The 19,374-nt window shown below is 29.7% G+C and overlaps 2 protein-coding genes across 7 annotated transcripts in view; both read right to left on the minus strand.

Annotated features, from left to right (window-relative positions):
• Positions 1 to 5,749, minus strand: part of LOC115246346 (semaphorin-1A) — a 233,962-nt gene extending 228,213 nt beyond the window's left edge. For 2 of the 3 annotated variants that reach the window (XM_029825093.1, XM_029825091.1), the window contains exon 1: positions 5,214 to 5,749. The gene's annotated coding sequence lies outside the window, so the exon portion shown is untranslated. The remainder of the gene's footprint in view (positions 1 to 5,213) is intronic. The other variant, XM_029825092.1, reaches the window with a different exon arrangement.
• Positions 5,750 to 8,821: 3,072 nt separating this feature from the next.
• LOC115246409 (E3 ubiquitin-protein ligase Nedd-4) lies at positions 8,822 to 18,936 on the minus strand. 4 transcript variants are annotated; one of them, XR_003885660.1, is made up of 17 exons: positions 18,802 to 18,936; positions 17,911 to 18,123; positions 15,453 to 15,653; positions 15,180 to 15,340; positions 14,619 to 14,784; positions 14,378 to 14,493; positions 14,167 to 14,293; positions 12,920 to 13,072; positions 12,059 to 12,109; positions 11,663 to 11,939; positions 11,502 to 11,560; positions 11,334 to 11,399; positions 11,021 to 11,250; positions 10,817 to 10,938; positions 10,038 to 10,677; positions 9,627 to 9,796; positions 8,822 to 9,319 (listed from the first exon to the last, which is right to left on the minus strand). XR_003885660.1 is itself a non-coding variant. In XM_029825222.1 (16 exons), the coding sequence occupies exons 2-16, from the start codon at positions 18,061 to 18,063 to the stop codon at positions 9,694 to 9,696; spliced, it is 2,625 nt and encodes an 874-aa protein (XP_029681082.1). In that variant the 5' UTR covers positions 18,064 to 18,123; positions 18,802 to 18,936; the 3' UTR covers positions 9,354 to 9,693. The 4 variants fall into 4 exon arrangements, 3 of the variants coding, with proteins under 3 accessions (XP_029681082.1, XP_029681084.1, XP_029681083.1); XM_029825222.1 differs by lacking the exon at positions 8,822 to 9,319 and having other exon boundaries at positions 9,354 to 9,796; XM_029825224.1 differs by lacking the exons at positions 8,822 to 9,319; positions 12,920 to 13,072 and having other exon boundaries at positions 9,354 to 9,796; positions 18,802 to 18,926.
• Between the last annotated feature and the right edge of the window lie 438 nt (positions 18,937 to 19,374).

Raw genomic sequence — 19,374 nt, forward strand, 5'->3', positions numbered from 1 at the left:
GGAAAGAGTCGCAATGGCCGAGAGAAAAATCGGAAAAAAAAAAACCGTGCTCGTCCCTCGGAATATACCCTTAAGCCGTCGCACGATTATTGCTGTTCCATCTTAGGATGGAAATTTCTAACGTGCAATTTTGTGCTTATAAATAAAATTTCTTCTATAACGCGAAAAAATGTGTTCAAAGGATTTGTTATTAACGATTTGCTATGAATTTTAATGCGTATTTTGATGAAGGTTGCACAGTTACAATGTAGATACGGTTTCTCAAACCATGTGCGTATTTGTTGCGTATTCACGCGTGCGTATATATTATATAAACTTTATATACTGATAGAAAATGTCTCGCGTGTAAATAGTTTGCAAAAAATTGCATCTGCTAAAAAAAGGTAATCTTTAATATTCGGCAAAGTTAACGAATATTTAACGCAAATTATATGAATAAGCTAGCTTAAACGACAATCGTAATAATGATAGTTACATTTGCGACAATTAATGAACTATATGCAATAGTAACTAATTTAGTTCTGTGGTCTCATTTGTCGTTGACTGTGGCAGACCAAATCTCGTGCTACCCTGTATATGCCGAAATTCATATACAATTATTCCTTTAACATTTTACTTGTTTACATTAATTGTAAATAATAATTCCATTGTGTTATGTATAATGCAAATTATGGATTGCATAAAGGGACGCTATTAATTACCGGAGCGTATCTTTTGTGTGCGTAACTTCTTTAATCAATTAATAAAAATAGAATTCAATAAACAAAAATGTTAAAAGCAGAAAAAGTCGATATATATCATCAGGATGGGTCGCGCGATATTTTTTCTATGTCTTTTTCTTATCGATTATTATTTCGATATCTTTTATAACCGCTCGCAATATCTGTGACAGTCTTTTAATAACCTTACACGTCAATACATTTTGAGATCTTGAAAACAAGTAAAAAAAACTTTTAGATAGATAAGAAATGGACTTTCGAGATCGAATTCCGATGAACATGAGGCGGTAAACTAATTTTCTAGTGAAAACAAGTGAGATCACTTCGACGATTTTATTACGTAAACAGCGAGATATTTCGCACAATTTAGACGTGCAAGATGTTTCCCTATCTTGCAAGTGATCGTCGCGTGTTGCCGCATAATAACTCATTTGATCAGAGACGTCAATGCTTTGTGTACCTAAATTGTAATCTAGGATAACTTTCAGCTTTGTCGCGACCGTCCCTCTCTGTTTATCAGTTTTCCCAGTTTCCGCGATTTCCGCAAAGTCAACAGTATTAGCGCGTTTATCGTGCCATTTCATTGCAGTTACGTCCTCCGGCTGCCTGTTAATTCGTCCCGTTTCACTCGGGTCCTTTCAGTTGTGCGGTCGCATTCTTAATGCCCATTCAACGTGGTATCGCGATACGAAACAGAGACACTCGCGCTAATAATGTCGTGTTACTATGACCAGCGTATATCGTATTGTCATGTACAAAATGGATCAGAGTTGAAACTTAGCCATCGCGAAACTAATAATGATATAAAAATGACCATATGTATATGACATATGTCTCATATGTGTTTATTTTCAATATTAAACAATTTAATATTTTGTCATTTTTGTTTCAAAAAATTTAAAAAATTTTTCTAGAGAGAAAAAGAGAAAACAGCGCGTGATAAAATACGTATATACATAAAAAAAATTAAAATTTTAAATTGTGAATGGTCAAGTTGGCAATATGATATAAAATTCCATAGAAATCAAATCACGGCTTTGCATTCATACATTCGGTAGGCGCCAAATAATTTTTTTCTAAAACTTTTTTGCGCTGTATTTCTGTGGTTAAGGCACATTTCAAAACGTTAAAAGCATTTTACGAGAAAAATCAAATTTTTACCTGTCAAACTGTGCAGATGCAGTTCTCGCGAATAGCACCGGTTTCTACGTATATGAATAAATTGTTGGAGGTTTTGATTGAAAAATAACGTGTCGTCTTTTTTCTGATTTCTCGGGAATTTTCGTAATTATAACACGTGTCGATACTAGGAACTTAAATGCACGATAGCTACCGAAGAAGGAGATGACAAAGAGAAAAAGCAATTCACCGACGAGAGAAAGGTCGCACAGTGAGAAAAGAAAAAAAAAAATAGAGACGCCGAACTAAACAAGAATTTAGATTAAAATACAGAAACGTGCGTTCGAGGATGCGAATGCGAGGGGATGAATGGATGCTGCAGGTGTATTAGACTGTCGTGACGTACACAACGACACCATCGGCATTTCCCGATTGTGGAATGTGATTCGTCCGAAGACATAATTTTGCGATGTGCATCATCGGATATTTACGAGCAACGTTTTCTCCTCATTTTATCGCCATCAAAGGACCGTCTTGCACAACCACGCGTGCGCGTTTCAGTGGCATTGTGAATGTCACGTTTTACCCATTGAAGATTCTCTGTGACTAAACCCGAAATTGTGATAATACAAACCTTTTCGTAAAGTACCGAAGATTTCGAGCAAATAGGTTATACAAGGTATGTTATTGATTATAAGGATGTTATTGAGAGTGATAATAATATTTATTACCCTCGATATGCATGTTTCGCGAAGACATAAAATATCAAATTTTAATTGCCTTGCGCTAATCGGGATATAATTAAAAATTTTTAACTAATGGAAAATGTAGAGAAAATCGTGACAAATGTATATAGAACGTGCGATCGCTATGACGTAGCGAGATATGAAGTCATTGCGATGTACAATATAAACTACAAGATATAACTGTACTACTAATTTAATATCGAAAAAATTGAAGTATTGTATATTAGAGGATATTGAACAAATTGGAATTTTGCTATTCTATTCAATCTTCGGCTGGTTTATTGCATTTTTCATTTGATGCACGATGCGAATCATATATCGCATCATACAACCGCAAATTTAAATAATTCAATAATAAAATCGAAATAACTGATTATTGTCAAATGATCCAAAAACCTATTTTAAACATTAAATTGCATGCAAAACATAAAAGAATGATGATAAAAAAAAATAACACGCCTTAATAAATGATTTGAAAAATAACATACGATGATCATATGTACAAAAATACGAAGACTCCAATCAAGCTTTAACGGTCCACGGCAATTGTCCGCCATTGAATAATATTGAATAAATCTTAACGCATATTATTAATAGAATGTGCGAAGAACTTTAATACATCTCTCGTACAAATGTAGAAAAAATTTTAAATAATTAATTCAAAACTCTATGTCACTCTACGTCTTGATATGTGTATACTCTCGACGGGAAAACGGAAGAAAAAAAAAAAATACGGAGAGATATCGGTGCGACGCCGAGACGTAACGTGAGATAAACGCGAGTTTACTGCGTGAGTTGAACAAAAAATAGACGCGAGACGTCTACCGCGCCGGCTGGCCGGCGACGAGTCAATGTCAAAACAAAACTGTTACTATTACACACACTCTAATCTAATGCATTTCTCTGATATTTCTTTTATGTATTTCAAGATTAATGACTCGAAAATAAAATGAGAAACATATAGATCGACCAGGTGTGACACATTATTACATTATATTAATTAGTAGTACAGATATCAGGAAGGAAATACTATAGGTCAGACTTTTATCTGGCATTCATTGCTATACGATACTTGTCAGACGATAGTATTGACGTAATATAAATATGCCAACACTCGATGTAATTAATATAATAACGCTGAAGAATTTCTCTCGGATATTATTTTATAAGAATGAAAACTGTCGAATAGAGAAATGCCACGTAATAAATGTTAAATGTAGTTTTAACATAATATCGTAAAAAATAAAAACGATTAGTTGTGGACAATGATTGATTATGTTAATTATTAATCTATTGAAAAATTATTTCTGTATGGATTTTATGCATATTTTTTTATACATAGATTGATTAAATGAATAATGTTTTGATAACGATAACAATCTCAGTACAATCTTGCTCAATAACATTACAATGCGTCATACGATTTGGTTTAACAGGTTAATACAATCAATATTGTAATAATAATAATCGTAGCAATATCTAACGATTTAGTATAACTGCAATTTCAGATTAACATTACGATGGTGTAAAATGATTTAAATTCTTAGTGTAGGTATAAAGAGAATGCCATTTGACCTAAATTCTGAAAAGTGTATAACTGATAAGTGAAAAATATAATTAATACTTTTTAATAAAATAACAAAATTGTTTATATTGTTATGAAAAATTTTATAACAGTTTATTTCAAACAACGCAATAAAATTTTAATTTGCGTAAAAGATATCCGATTATTTTATAAACGATAGAACAATTTTCATTAAGTTTATATACGGGTGAGAGAGATAATTTTGAATAAATCTTAATATATCTTATTAATAAAATAAGAGAGAGAAGCAAACTTTAATATGCATTTTAATTAAATAGCGACTAAATTTTGAAATAATAAATAAAACGAAAATATCTGCAGTCACATCTGTACATATACATTTATATTTATATATTTATATATATGTCATACATTATAGCTGAATTAAAAAAGATTACTTTATTATTTATAAAATTCTTCTTCGCGTTTTCTCTCTATTCCCTTTTTTTAATGCATGCATAAAATGCGTTCACAAAGTAATATATAACTTCGCTAATATTGCTTACGGAGTATAAACATCATAGCTGTAATAGAAGAATTATGCCGTATTTTTTATATTAAAGAACGCGACAAGATCTTTAATGTGTGCGTGTCATTGTCCACAACTCCAAAACTCCGAAACTCAAAATATCAATCGATCGCGAGGAATTGCGCGAACGTACGCAAAGAACTCTCCATGACAGCTCACGATCATCCCGAACGATGACTCCTTAATCGTCTATCGCGGGGTATTCGAAAATTCTGCAGAGGCACCCGCGCATTCGAGAGAACCACCGAAATGGGAAACTCACCACTCACCGCCACCGCCGCCGAGTGCGGTGTTCGCGTATGTACATCGCATATAACTCGTCGCCGAAGGGTAATGAACCCCGGACGGACGGCGGGTGATGTTCGCTCGCGACGCGAGGGAGCGAAAAATCTCATCCCCGCGACGAGATTCCGCCGAGATAGAATCGCCGTCGTCGCGCGATGACGCATATATATAAAAACGTACAAGAGAAAAACCGAAGTATGTACGAGTATTATAGAGTTCGACGTACTCACCGCAATGCAGTGACCTCCGCCGCGACCGTTATCAGCGCGCCGAGTTTCCCTCCCTCGGTGTCGGCGACGCGGTCTTCGGGTGACGGGGGTTGAACGAGAGGGCTATTGCCGCTACTGCTTCTGTTACTGGTACTGCCGCTATGCCGTGACAGGAACCACCACGTATGAATCGAGGGACAGTCACGTTTCGATCGGCGTAACGCGTATACGTTCGCCGAACAAGGGAGAGAGAGAGAGAGAGAGTCACTTAGATTCACCGCACCACACGCGTACGCGCGAGTTAACGTTAGACGCCGGGCTTTGTCGCGACCGGACACGGCCAGGATCCAGGAAACACGGAGAAGGAAAGTTTTTTTTCGGGCTCGACGCGGGCCGCCGAATCGATGTGTGATGTTACACTTCCCAACTGTCTTTTTTGATTCTGCGGATGTGCTCGCGACTAGCGCCATCCCGCAGCGCGTCGGCGTACTCGGTAACTTGGCATCTGGCGGCATATTTGAATATGGATCGCTCTCTCTGTTTCGGCGGTATATCGGATATAAAAGTAATGAAATAATAATTTATTTAAAATCTATATTAATTATTACATAACGATTATTCCGGTCTCCAAATGGGATCACAGTCAATTTTGAAGAACGTAAAAGAAAAAAATGTGGATTAATGATGTTGGAACTAATGAAATATTAATGTATGAGTAAGAGCTAATCCACATATCCTGAATTAAATATATTACTAAACTACTATTTCCTCTTTAATTATTCATAAACTTTACGATAAAGCTTTGTTGACTAGTTGACTAAATTTATTGATAGTAATAATTTAAAACAAAAAGATAGTATTTTGCGTTTTTATAGCTTTATTCTTTGGACGCTTTAAAAAATTTACAATATGCAAAAATAAATTAAACAAGATATTTACTGAATCTTTATGAAACTTAAAAATAGATTTCTATAAGTTTATAATTTCAAGATTACAGACAATAATTATTAAATAGCAAATAAAGAACAGAAGAGGAAGCAAATCAATATTGAAACTGATAAATCACTCGAAAGTTGCATTGAAAAAGTAGAAAGTTAAAATATAAATCGGATAGAGATTAAAATAAATTCTCTTGTATCCATAGGTTCTATTGTATCATCTATGCGATAAGAATCAGGAATTACGTCCTAATAGTCAACTTTTTAATATAATTTATTTGCATATATAGTGTCTGGTTTTCCACAATATTATATAAGAACATAATTTGTTTCGTAATATTAATTTCATTAAATATAATATTAATGTTTAAAATTTATGATTGAAAATCCACCATTTCGTTAGTATAATAATTAATAATCGTAACGCAAGGATATAGCACGATAAGCATATTTTTTTACGTATTCCTCGTTGCAACTGCGATATAGAAGCGCTCGTTTTTTTATACATATATATATATTACAACGTATTTGTATATATTTTTTGTTATATTTACATACGAATTAATAGGATACAACATAATTAAGTCACGCATTTCATTCAGTTCATGCAGGCGTAAGTAAATAAAACGTGTGTGTACCACATTGAGCTAGCTTAAAAACAATTAAGTCTCTTTCTGTCTTTGTAAATTAAATAAGACGTTGGTAGACGTCTAGATAATTGACATATAGATAAAAACACGCTCTTTAAGTGTTTATAGACAAATAATAGCTATCTGACGCAGCAGTAAGCTCAATACATCGGTAAATAATGATGTAAACATTAAGTAGATATGTTGTAATGCGTGATATAATTATTGTAAGGCATTAAGTTTCACGGATTAAAAATATTTATGATGAAGCATAAATGCCGTCATTTTTAAACAAAACGTCTATCTGTGATAATACCTACATTTTTAAACCTTCTTTTTTGATATATCGTCACAATTTTTACAGGTAGATACAACTTTAACGCGCTGGTTTCTGTAAAAAGGTTTATGCGGTACATAGAATACTAAACGCGACTATTAAATTTATTAGATATCTTATCATTAATGCTTTTTTGTATTTATAACTTTTTATATAAGAAGAATATAATACAAGTAACTACAATTTATGTAGAGCATATACTTATACTTAATTACAAAAATGTTCGAGTCTCTCGCATCGTTTGCATTATACCGTGACAATGTTCTGTAAGTCCATTGATTATATACGTTATGTATATTGCTTGACTATACTGTTTGCAAATTATAAGAAAATTTCATATGATATATGTTAAATAATATTATTTTTAAACAAATAAAATTAATCTCATTACCAGAACAAAAGATCTACTCGAGAAAGATTCTATATTTTAAAAAATAGATTGAAAACTAATATAAAGAGAAAGAAAACAGCTTTGAAAGGCAGACTTAGAGAACATCGTACTGCACGCGCACATAATGACATTTATATCCTATCTTCATTTTAATTTATAAAGATTGGATTACGCATTAGTTGTTTGTTGCTTCAATAATGAGCTCGAAGTTTTACTCACACTTCATAACATATTAGATTACACTGAATTAAGCTTGTAATTTCCCAGCTAAGAAAAATACTAACATATTAAAAATGTAAGCTAATACATATATGTTTTTGTGAATCTAATATGAAGATGAAAGAGTATAAAAGGATATTAATTTATCAGCGAATAATTAGCGCATTTAATTATCATAAAAATCTAAGATTATACGAACGAGAGACTTATTCAAATAAGAAATTTCATAACCAGAATTTAAGGCCACAAAATTTCTACCATGACAATGTTATTTATTATCTAATGGGACGTATCCATGTGTGTCTACAATAAAATAAGCTGTACAAATAGGATGGAATGTTATATCAACTCTGTGTTCTTCAGAATGTATATTATTTTTGTGAATAAATGTTATATGATACAAGATAGGCATTCGTATTTGACATCAATTTCATTTTCGATTAAAAAAAAAAAAGCAAATTTAATTATTTTCGAAATTATTTTGAGTGTTGTTATACCAGAATATTGACAACATATACGAATGATTACACTTTTAAGAAACAATTTCATAATTAATGTATGTGTTCCTTCACTTAATAAACTGTACAACTATGCTATTTAAGCACTTGCAATATATATTTTTAAATCATTATTGAATTTAGAAAAACAAGCAAGAAGAAGATTAACGATATAATTTGTAATCAATTTAATTAGTCCTTAAATTAAATTTTAATCATTTAATTTCCTAATAATTATCAAAATATTTATTTTACAAATAAGTTTAGTATGCTTAAAATCCTGCATTGTTTTATGTGTTAATATGAAGAACATATAAATTTATTTTCTTATATACAGCTTCAAAATGTTTGTATTTCAATTTTTGACTCTGTTTTATCCCTACAATACGTTATTGTACGGAGGTGGTGGGACAATATATATATATATATATATGTGTGCGTGTGTGTGTGTGTGTGTTTTACCTATATTTTCACAAAAGACAAACAATTTAGATAAGTATTATATAAATGTTTGCATACTATTAAAGTTGAAAAAAAGAAAAGTAGTATTTGATGTGCCATAAAAATATAATTAAAATTATGAAGTGTAATATCTCAACATCCACAATATATATTATATATGTTTGATAGCTGTATACTTTATAAAATAACAATTATATTTTTAAATATTTTTGATGTGATATAAAACTATAGGTTAAATTCTTTAAAAGTTAAGTAAAAGTTAAGCGATTTTTTTTACCAAAATTTCTCAAGTGCAAAATCTTAAGTGCAATTTTTTGAGCACGACAACATTATATCATATTAATATCATGTAAAAGTGAAAAAAAAAGAATGCATATGAGTACAGATATATAGAGCATTTGTTCTTTCATCTTCAAGTCACAGACTAGCATTGATTGTTTTCATACAATTAGTATGACATTTTAGAATAATTTATCATAGTTTGGTGTTATATAATTTTTTCTAAAAATCATATTTCATATAACAACGCTTTAGCATTATTAACAAATGAGAACAATCAATTAATAAATCAATATCATAATATCACATTGTTATAGCAGCCAAATCACTTCTCTTAAGAAATCCTAAAGTTGAAATAGTAAAAATATGGCATATCTGTAAAAGTAGATTAGTTATACAATTGCATATCAGAAATTAAACAAATATTTTTTATTAAATATAATGGGTATCTCTTTTCTGTTTAAAGTTCGATATATTGAAAGACTTGAAGTTATTATATGAAGTTATTATACATATAATGATTGAACTTATTTAGAATAATTAAACAATTTATATTTTTTACATATTATTCCCAATGTTTTAATGTTGTCGCTCATAATTACAGGACAACTAAATTCTTAAAGTGCAAGAACTTTTAAATAGAGATAATCATGTTATAGGACAGATATACTTCTCTGTGTACCTATATAGATATATATGTAATATATACATTATATTACAGATATCATCATGAATAAAGGTATTTCGTGCTAGTCGACTCCAGCGAAGCCTTGAGAACCTTCAATAGCTTTAACTAGCTTATCCCTGAGTTGTTGATAACTTTTATATGGAGGAAGGTCAATACGATTAAAACTGAAACAATTTATACATTGCAATATATAAATCGTATATATAATTTGCTATATAATTATTGTAATGATAAATTTATATGTAAGAAATTACTATGATAATAATAGTCAAAATTAGAAAATATACTTTATGATACTCTCTTAAAATATAGAATGGATAAAATAGATAAAATATATATGTAACATTACTTAAAGCTAATTAAAAACAACTTTAAATGAAATGCATGAATATAGCAAAGACTCACCAAGTATGAGCTCTTGGATAATTTTCTGGTGTACCCCATCTCTCAATTGTAAATAATTGCGGTCCATTACTACCATAAAGTTCTTTGAATCCATTCATCGGCACACGTGATGTGCCAGTCACAAATTGTAACAATCTAGAACGCATTTCATTACTAAATGACAGAACAACTCTCCAAAACCATTGCACAACAATGTGATTTGCGTGATAGTCTCCTTTATATAAAGTATTTTGTTTCCAGTCTTTCACATCAATATGCTGTATACCACACATCAACAGCTCTAGTTCATGTTCATCAAATATTTTCACCAATGTTGATGGTATAAGAGCATTAAACCCTTCCAAAAAAGCATTCATTTGTTCTTGCACACGAGATACAAATCGCCATTGTATGACTAAACTTATATATTCATCCTTATTTTCATCAGTTAAAGGAATATTAGCACCATCTGGCTTTAATTCTCTTTGAGAAGTATGGCCAAAACTTTCTTCGTCCAGACAGAAAGTGAGTTCTAACTCACTGGGATCATTCTCTTTAATCCATAGAAGAGAATTATAATATTCTGAATCAACACTTTCCATGTCTTTCAGATCAATTGGTTTACCCAACATCATCTTGTAAAATGGTCGAATAAAGAAAGCTAAAACAAGAAAAGCAGAAATATAATTATATATCTTTTATATATATTGTGTGTGTATTTTAGTATTAGGTCTACCGGAAAGTTCTGTCCGTTTTTGGAATAAAACAAAATACAAATTGTTATTACTCTTTTCTCTTACCATCCAAAAGCTTGCCATGATAAACAGCCATCCCTGCTATACGTCCAATAAATTTAAAGTAATTCAAATGCTCCTCATTACATACACCAGAACAGGGATTAATTTGAAGCGTATAATTATCTCTAAGATTAACCAAAAAAATATTGTTATTTTTGTCTTATATTCATAAATTACAAGCAAAAAAAGCAGTATTTTTATACTTACGTTGCAGAGTATTCAAAAAGTCCATAGTATGGATTAAACATTTCCTTAGACAATAAGAAGAACCATTCTCTTGCAAGGCCACCATAATCTAAGCCTATTTCACCTTCAAATTCTACCCACAGTTTTGTCTTTAGAATATCGACTCGATTAACAGAACTTATAATACGATATGAATCTTCCAAAATATTGTTCCGTCCGACTTTTATCTCAAACTTATTAGGAACATTATTCTGTAATAAGAAATGTTATATATATAATAATCACATCTATGCTTGATTAAAATTATATAAGATAAACGCATCTATATACATACAGGCTTTCTTAATTGTGATTTTAGATATTCATATTTACGCTTGTAATCCCTAGAATACGGTACAGCCTGAAAAATGTAAAAGTGTTTGTCAATATTTCAACTATAAATAAACATATATTGTATTTTATAGGTAAAAGGTTCGTATTTAAAATATTTGTAATCACGTACTGGGCCAGCAATTTGAGGATTAGACATACGTGGGTCTTCCCATTGTGTTGTCCTTGTATCTATAAAAAAAAAAAAAGAATAAATAGATGCCGAAGTGTGATATTATCATCACTTAATTCAAAACTTTGATTTATAAAAAAAAAAACTATATAAACACATACTATGATCTATGAAGAAAATTCGTCCATCAGTATGGATTCTTTCCTCCCAACCTTCTGGAAGCGGTCCTAACTGATCTATATCACTTCTCGGTGCCGTCGACGGTGCAATATGATTAGGTATAGAACTTGGTCTCCCTGTTCTAGGATCAATCCAAGTTGTTGTCCTCTCATTATGATCAATAAAAAATATTCTACCATTAGGTGCTACTTGCATGCCCCATCCAGGTGGCAATCCTTCGTCATTGGACATGGGAAGAATAGGTTTGGGACTTTCACTCTAAAGTTTTTACAATAGAATAACAGATAACAATTGAATATATATATATATATATATATTATATAATACTGTAAATGACTTAATGAAATGTATATAATAGACATTGAGAGAGATTATACCTGTTCTGATGAACGTCTTGAACCAGCTGGACTATCAACATTATCATCAGTCTGTAAATATAAGATAAAAATATTTGCATATTACACAAATTTCAATAAAATAGATACATAAAACAAAATTAATATGTGCATTTATTATAATACAACAAACTAGTGTATATATTACAATCTCGCAAGAATATACTTTTAAATGCAGAATTGAATTGCTAAAACATATTTTTGCTATTGTATATAGTTTATGATAAATATATGACGAGAAAAACTCATGTCCCAACTTTTATAAATACAAAAAAAAAAAGAAACTTTTACACAAAAAGTTTTAAAAATATATAAATTATAAAAACTTTTACATAGCATGCTAGAAATATTAAATTGTAATTTAATTGCAATAATACATAGAACAGACTAAAAGAATATTTGTGTGAAAAATAAAAGCCTTTTGCAGTTAATATTTTATTTTTACAATATTCATATTCAATCAACTATGTAAAAAAAAAAGAAAAATTTAAAAATTATAAATTTCACCTATTGCTATATTTAAATTGTAAATTGTAGAATTTCTTAAAATTTTAGATTTTTTAGATATATATTTCTATATTTAAATATATCTTAACACTATATAAAAGCAATTATAAAAGAAATTAGAATATATAATACATGTTTTTGTGTAATTTATGTAGCTTATTGTTAGCTATATCAGTATCGAATATGTCAGACCAAAGTGATGCATAAAATAAAACGTACATATGCTATTATACACTTTATAAGAAGCAAATAAATGTAAATATATATATATATATATATATGCTAAGCGTTATATTCAACAAAAAATGAACATAACAACTTTGTATATATTAATACCTGCTCTTCAGATTCGCTAAGGTAGCCACGTTGATCAACAGAACGTCCAGAGTCTGAAGAAGTATCCCCAATACCCCCTCCCCTATGATCCCCACCCTCACAATTTCTTGCTTCCGAATCTTCATCGTCATCCTCGCGTAGAACTTCACCATCCTTACACACACATGCACAAATTTCTACATACTGCATGCTAATTGATACAAATTATATAAATATACTAATTTTGAAATTTTATATATACATGCGTAACAAATTGAACCATATTAAAAACATATTAAAAGTAGAAAATTAATTGCTTCTTAATAATTAAAATGATTAATATTTAATACTAAATCATTGGTATTTACTAATTTGTGTGTAATTAGAGAGTATATATCTATTTACTACATTATTTGCTAAACATATTCTTACATCGAGAGAAATATGCAATAAAGAATATCATTATGCACAAGTAAATGTTGCATACATCTGAATGCATATTAAAATGAGTGTTAAGTCTAAGAGTTCTTGCCAACATTATAACCAAATATTTATATATATAATAAAATAAAATAATTTTGTAAAAAATCTAATTTATCAAATAGCAGCAATGTTTGGGTTCCTTTACAAATGCACTACTGAATCGTGTTTAAGAATCATCTTATGCTTGCACGCATTTTATAAAATATAGTACATTTACAAATGACGACAAATATTTTATATTATTTAAATACACATATATTAAGATATTTTGTGCATGTGTGCGTATGAACACATGTATATCTTATATGAAATATGAATACAATACAAAAAAAGAATAATGTTTTTGTCAACATGGAGATTTGAAAGCAGAGAATTAGTATCTACTACGCAGTTAGTAAAAGTATGAAGAAATGTAAAATTATATAGAAATATATAAAAAAACATATAATTTATGTTTATTCATTTGCAATCTAATAAACTCGAAAATTTTCTAAAACATAAATATAATATATGTAATGTCCTAACATAATGGAGCAATATAGTGTAGTCTTAACTAGATCTTATTCGGAAGAGAGCATGATTATTTAAATGGATTCAATGTGAACAATTCTTTTATAGTTATTATTTAATAATGATTTTCTATGTATATAAAAAATTAATGTATATTATTTTCTAATCTTTTATTGAAGATATATGTCGTGAAAGTTTATGCAGATAGCAGCTTAGAATTGTAATATAGAATCGTAATGTAAAAATATTGTATTATATATTTAAATATAACTTACCTGATTTACTACCGAATTTCTATGTCTTCCTTCATCATCAGCACTAATGTGGAATCGTCGTTGAAATTCAGTAGCCGCTGTATCCAAATTACGTTGTTCAACAATTCCACTCGTTGCTGTTGTATCCCTGTTTAAAATAAGGCAATATTTCGAAGTTTAGACATAATATTTCAAAAAAATCAAATGATATCAAATAAACACTGTTACATACGGTTCTGGCCGTTCCCATTGTGTAAAACGCGCTATATGATTAACATAGTATGTACGACCATTTGCATCCTGTCTTTCTTCCCATCCTGGTGGTAATGGCCTATTAACCATTGTAATCTATATACATACAAAAGTATTTTAAATCATTAAAAAATGTGTATTTACATAAAAATTATATTATTTTTAGATGTTGCATATAATTTACTGCAACAAATTTAATATAACGATAGATTGGTACATACATCTGCAGCTTGTTCTACTGGAGTGTTATTTTCTGGCTGTACTAATTCCCATCCTCCCGAATCTGACACATCTCCATTGTCATTTTCAATACTAGATGAGTCGGAAATGTATGCATGATACAGTTCCAATGTTCCCTTAACTCGCGACCGCTGACTGGAATGATTACTAGCCATATCCTCATAAGTTATTCATTTTGCATTCGCAAATAAAAAAGTACAAAGCAAACAAATTTCAATGAAATAATATTAATGTAATATATATAAAAATTGCATATTTTTAATTATATAATAAATCCAAATTAAATCGCAAATTAAAATTTTAATTAATTCAAGTAATTAATAAAATATGATTTGTTTTATGCTTTATTGTGCTTATTTATGCGTTATTTATGTACATGTGCTAACTGATTACCAGCTATAACATATTTTGAATTTATGTAATTTTAACTTAAATTGCGATTAAATATAAATAATGTAAATTAGATCAAAATGTATAATGTATTAAATTAATTGTTGAAGAATATATGTAGCTTGAAGCAAAAAGGTATTAAAGATACTTACCTACGTGGACGAAGTACATAATTTCTAGCAGGAATAGCGCGTCCTTCTTGTTCCTTTGGTAAATTAATCAATGTTAATTCTACCATACCAAGAAAATCATCTCTTGTCAATCTATTTTCATCGAAAACTTGTAAGACCAATTTGTGTTCTACTGGTTTAACCTAATAAAAAAAAGTTATGTTATTTGTAATAATATATTGTATATATAAATTAAAAATAATACAAAAATATTTTAGGAATTTATATATTGTGCTTTTCATAAACTTTACTAACTCTAAATATAAATTCTTCTTCCCAGACAGGATTCAATGTTTTCTTCTTAGTTCTTGTAAGTGCAGAATCTACTGTCTGATCGCCATTTATCGTATTCAAATCAACGCGTACATAGGGATCACTTGCACCAAAAATATCTTTCTTAGCTAAATGATGCCCAGCAATTACTTTTAATCTCAACTTGCTTGTTGTGTCGTCTCCCTATAATATAAATAAAAATCATCAAATACACCAGATCTGTGCTTTATTATGAACAAGATGTGACAATAATAAAAATAATATGCAAGAAACTTTTTATAATATTAATAAAAATATGTTACAACATATTTGGCATCTGCAATTTTTTTTCCGAAAATATTTCTATATATAGCTATTCAAAGCACTAAATTATAAAATTACAAACTTTAATTGTACAAATATATTACAAATTATCAGATATCTTTCAGGATATCTTTCAGGCTGACATTATCATAATGATAGACAAGATTCTTCTTGAAATGTTGCATTATTACATTACACAAGATATGTCTCCAGACAATTATAGTAGAAATTTATTTGAAAAATCAATGTTGTTCATTATAGAAATAAAAAATATTGACATATTGAAATAATAGATAATGAAACTGATTCAACCGTGCAAAGGACACGTGTCAAAGAACGCAGGTAAAATACTGCTCCATTGTAGATGAGTGTAATATAAAATTGACATTGATAATCTTTTTCGATATGATATGGACAGATTGTTGTCATCGTCACTCCATGATATACACCGTTGGTGAAAATGCACGATGTACATCGCGAGGACAACTCCGTTTTTCGCAAGAAATACCGTAGGAAAATAAATAACTGCAAAAGTAACTCTCGGTGCGCCTTTATCAGCCAGAAAACCCAACCTGTACTTGTCAAACTGTCAAAGTAGAGTTACGTACGGAATCGCCATCGACCCCGACCGTCGGATTGTAACCATAAACATGTTCCTCTGCCATTAACGTTTCGTGTGCTCGCGGTTGGTATCTAATCGCCGCGACCGCTCCTTCTTATACAATTTAACAGGCCTCACAGTTTCTTATGTGCCATCAAGAAACCTATGTATTTTGTGTGTTAACCCCTCTCCGCGACTATTGCGCGACCGAGACGGATGTGACATATTCGCTTCCGGGTACAAAGATGGCTAGCTCTTCCTTTTAAATATTCAAAAAGCGGCGAATCTATCCGATTGCACATATTTCATGATTAAATAAATATAAAAAATCACGTGAAAATTACTATTATCTTACGTGTTAAACCTCCGCTATATAATCCCTTTCATTTCCAATCGAGAAATTCTTTATTGACAAAGCGATAAATAGTAAAATATGAAAATTTTGCAAAAAATTCGAAAAAAAATAAGATGCGATAAAGCATAAATAAATTCTTTGCGTTCTCGTATACATTACATCTTGTATTATAAACCAATATTAATTAATTGTAATTTAATATGCAACTGATGCAAAAATATATTCCGTATTAAAATAAAAAATAATATTTTATTTGCCAATACAAAATATAAAAAATTGTTCTAAAAATATTTTAATAATAGTAGAAATATATATAAAATATTTTGGTTTAATATTTCGAGATAAATACGACTTCACTCAATATTTTAGTGCCACATATAAAAAATTTTTGTAAAAATTCATTATCTTACGTTATTGTTATCTTATTTTGTTAGTATCATGACAAGACTTAATTTTGAAGATTGTGATTAGAACAATGAAAATTGTGCAATAGTCATATGAAAGATATCTTTGCGATTGGTTTATATAACATCTGCTTCAAGCCTCTGCAAATTTGACAAGACATATTTTAAATATCAAACCAACTCTACATAGCTTACTAGTTAAGGATTAGGAAACCTTTCATATGCTTTCGCATAATAGTTCTCGCATATCGCATCATAATACAAAGAATTACGACACTAGAAAATAAGAAAAAAATCTTAATGAAAGTCTATAAATACATTTTATCACACACATATTATATACACACATATGTTTTTGCACTGTAGAATTTATAATGTATTCTAAAGTGGAAATAATGTAGACGCGTTCTTGAGATAAAATTATAAAACTTAACTTTGCAATCTCTCTTTCTCTCTCTCTTTCTCTTTGCAATCTCTCTCTCTCTCTCTCTCTTTCTGATGCAGTTTGAAAATTTTATGACTAGTACATACTATTATACAAGTACGTAGAAAGTCATTTAAGACAATTTCAAGATTTGCACAAAACTTTTTCTATGTTTTTTTAATATGATTTTTTTTTCATAGTGCAGAAGCGTTTGGTACTGATTACAGTATCAAAACTTTGACAATCTTGATGCCAAATATTATCTGAAGAAATTATGCGCTACGAGCTACATAAGAAACTTTTTAAAGATTTTAAAACTTTTTTAGTTTCACATACATGTTAATATGTCTTACCGAAGGCCCTGATAACGATACTCGACCAAGCTGCGCATTAACTTCTGTTACACGTGATGCAGAACGATGTTGTGCATTCCAGGTATAAGCGCGTCTTCTAGGAGGGAGTGAATCAACGCCAGCATAGATCGGATATGTCAAAGTACCTGGCATCTTTTATATTCTTTCCTTATATATTTGCAATTTTACACACTGATCTCAAATTTATCGATTCTGGACAAGCATTATTTTTTATATTATACCATGTTAACTTTTATATTCTGCATTAACTTTCTTTTAAATTTTTTATTAAACTGTAAATTGTGTATGTGCAAGAATGACATTAAAAAGAAAATCTATAATGTATCTATTTTATTATATATGTACATCATCATATCAACGGATTTTTTAGAATTTATTTTCTAGTTTCCATTGTCATTTCTTTATCTCAACATATACAAGATACTCTTCATTATAATCTATTTCCTTTATATTATATATTTAAATTGCGCATGAGTTTTAAGTAAAGCTATATTTCTGGATATAAAGGTGTAATGTTTTGATATAAAAATTTTAAATAAAATGTATATAACAAAAAGATTATATATGATTCTTTAAATGTGATACAATATGTTTTTTTCCATGAATATTGCAATTAATGCGATTACAGACTTTATGATACAATTAGAAAAAAAGCAATATGAAAAACAAGTTGCAAAGAGCAACATATATATATTATAATAAATTGATGTGTATTTTTTTCCTATTTAAGATATCAATGTTATAAAAGTCATAGACTCACACACACACAAAATAAAATCATATAGCCACATGTTTTTTGACAAAAATTAAAATTTCAACGAAACTAAAATTTCCAAAATGCAATATTCCTTAATCAATTTCACAACTCACTTATAAGTCACATATTGTATCTTTGCACTTAATGCCACGATCTTCGCAGAAAAGAAAAACGGACATGCATGTACAAATACGATCGTTCGTATCCAGACTCGCTTGATTCACTAACGCGAAGAAAATGTTAAAGTTTCAGATAAGCAGTGTATCATAAATTATCGTCGAGATAACGCGGCCACCACGACATGCAAAGTGCAATAAACTTGCAAATGATGATAATTACGTGTGCGTGCATTTGTTGTGTGTGTTTGTATGTACAAATAATCGCATTCCATAAGCTACAGCTTTTATTTATTGTTAGCAATTTGCGAATATGCAAATTTGTGTATTACAAAAAAAGCATCGAAATATATTCAAATGTGTCGCCTTACGATATATATTCAAATTTTTAAACACATTTTTATATATTTTATTTATTTTATATCAACTTTTATTATCAAAACAATGTTCATATAGATCTAGAACATTTTTCGCCGATTGCATAATGAGCTCAAAAAACAGACAACATTTATTTTTTTAACTACACATTATTTTATATATTACTCATCAAAAATTGAACAAAACAACACA

The sequence above is a fragment of the Formica exsecta genome, unplaced genomic scaffold (assembly GCF_003651465.1).
Source record: "Formica exsecta isolate Colony F162 unplaced genomic scaffold, ASM365146v1 scaffold149, whole genome shotgun sequence".
NCBI classification, from domain to species: domain Eukaryota; kingdom Metazoa; phylum Arthropoda; class Insecta; order Hymenoptera; family Formicidae; genus Formica; species Formica exsecta.

Bases quoted from the DNA above. Each gene is read 5' to 3' on its own strand.
- LOC115246409 (XM_029825222.1), bottom strand. From the start codon at position 18,063: ATGCCAGGTACTTTGACATATCCGATCTATGCTGGCGTTGATTCACTC. The intron at 13,073-14,166 runs GTAAGTTATATT...TGTGTGTGTAAG, and splicing joins GAAATTCGGTAGTAAATCAG to GATGGTGAAGTTCTACGCGA. The intron at 9,797-10,037 runs GTGAGTCTTTGC...AAATTGTTTCAG, and splicing joins TATCCAAGAGCTCATACTTG to TTTTAATCGTATTGACCTTC.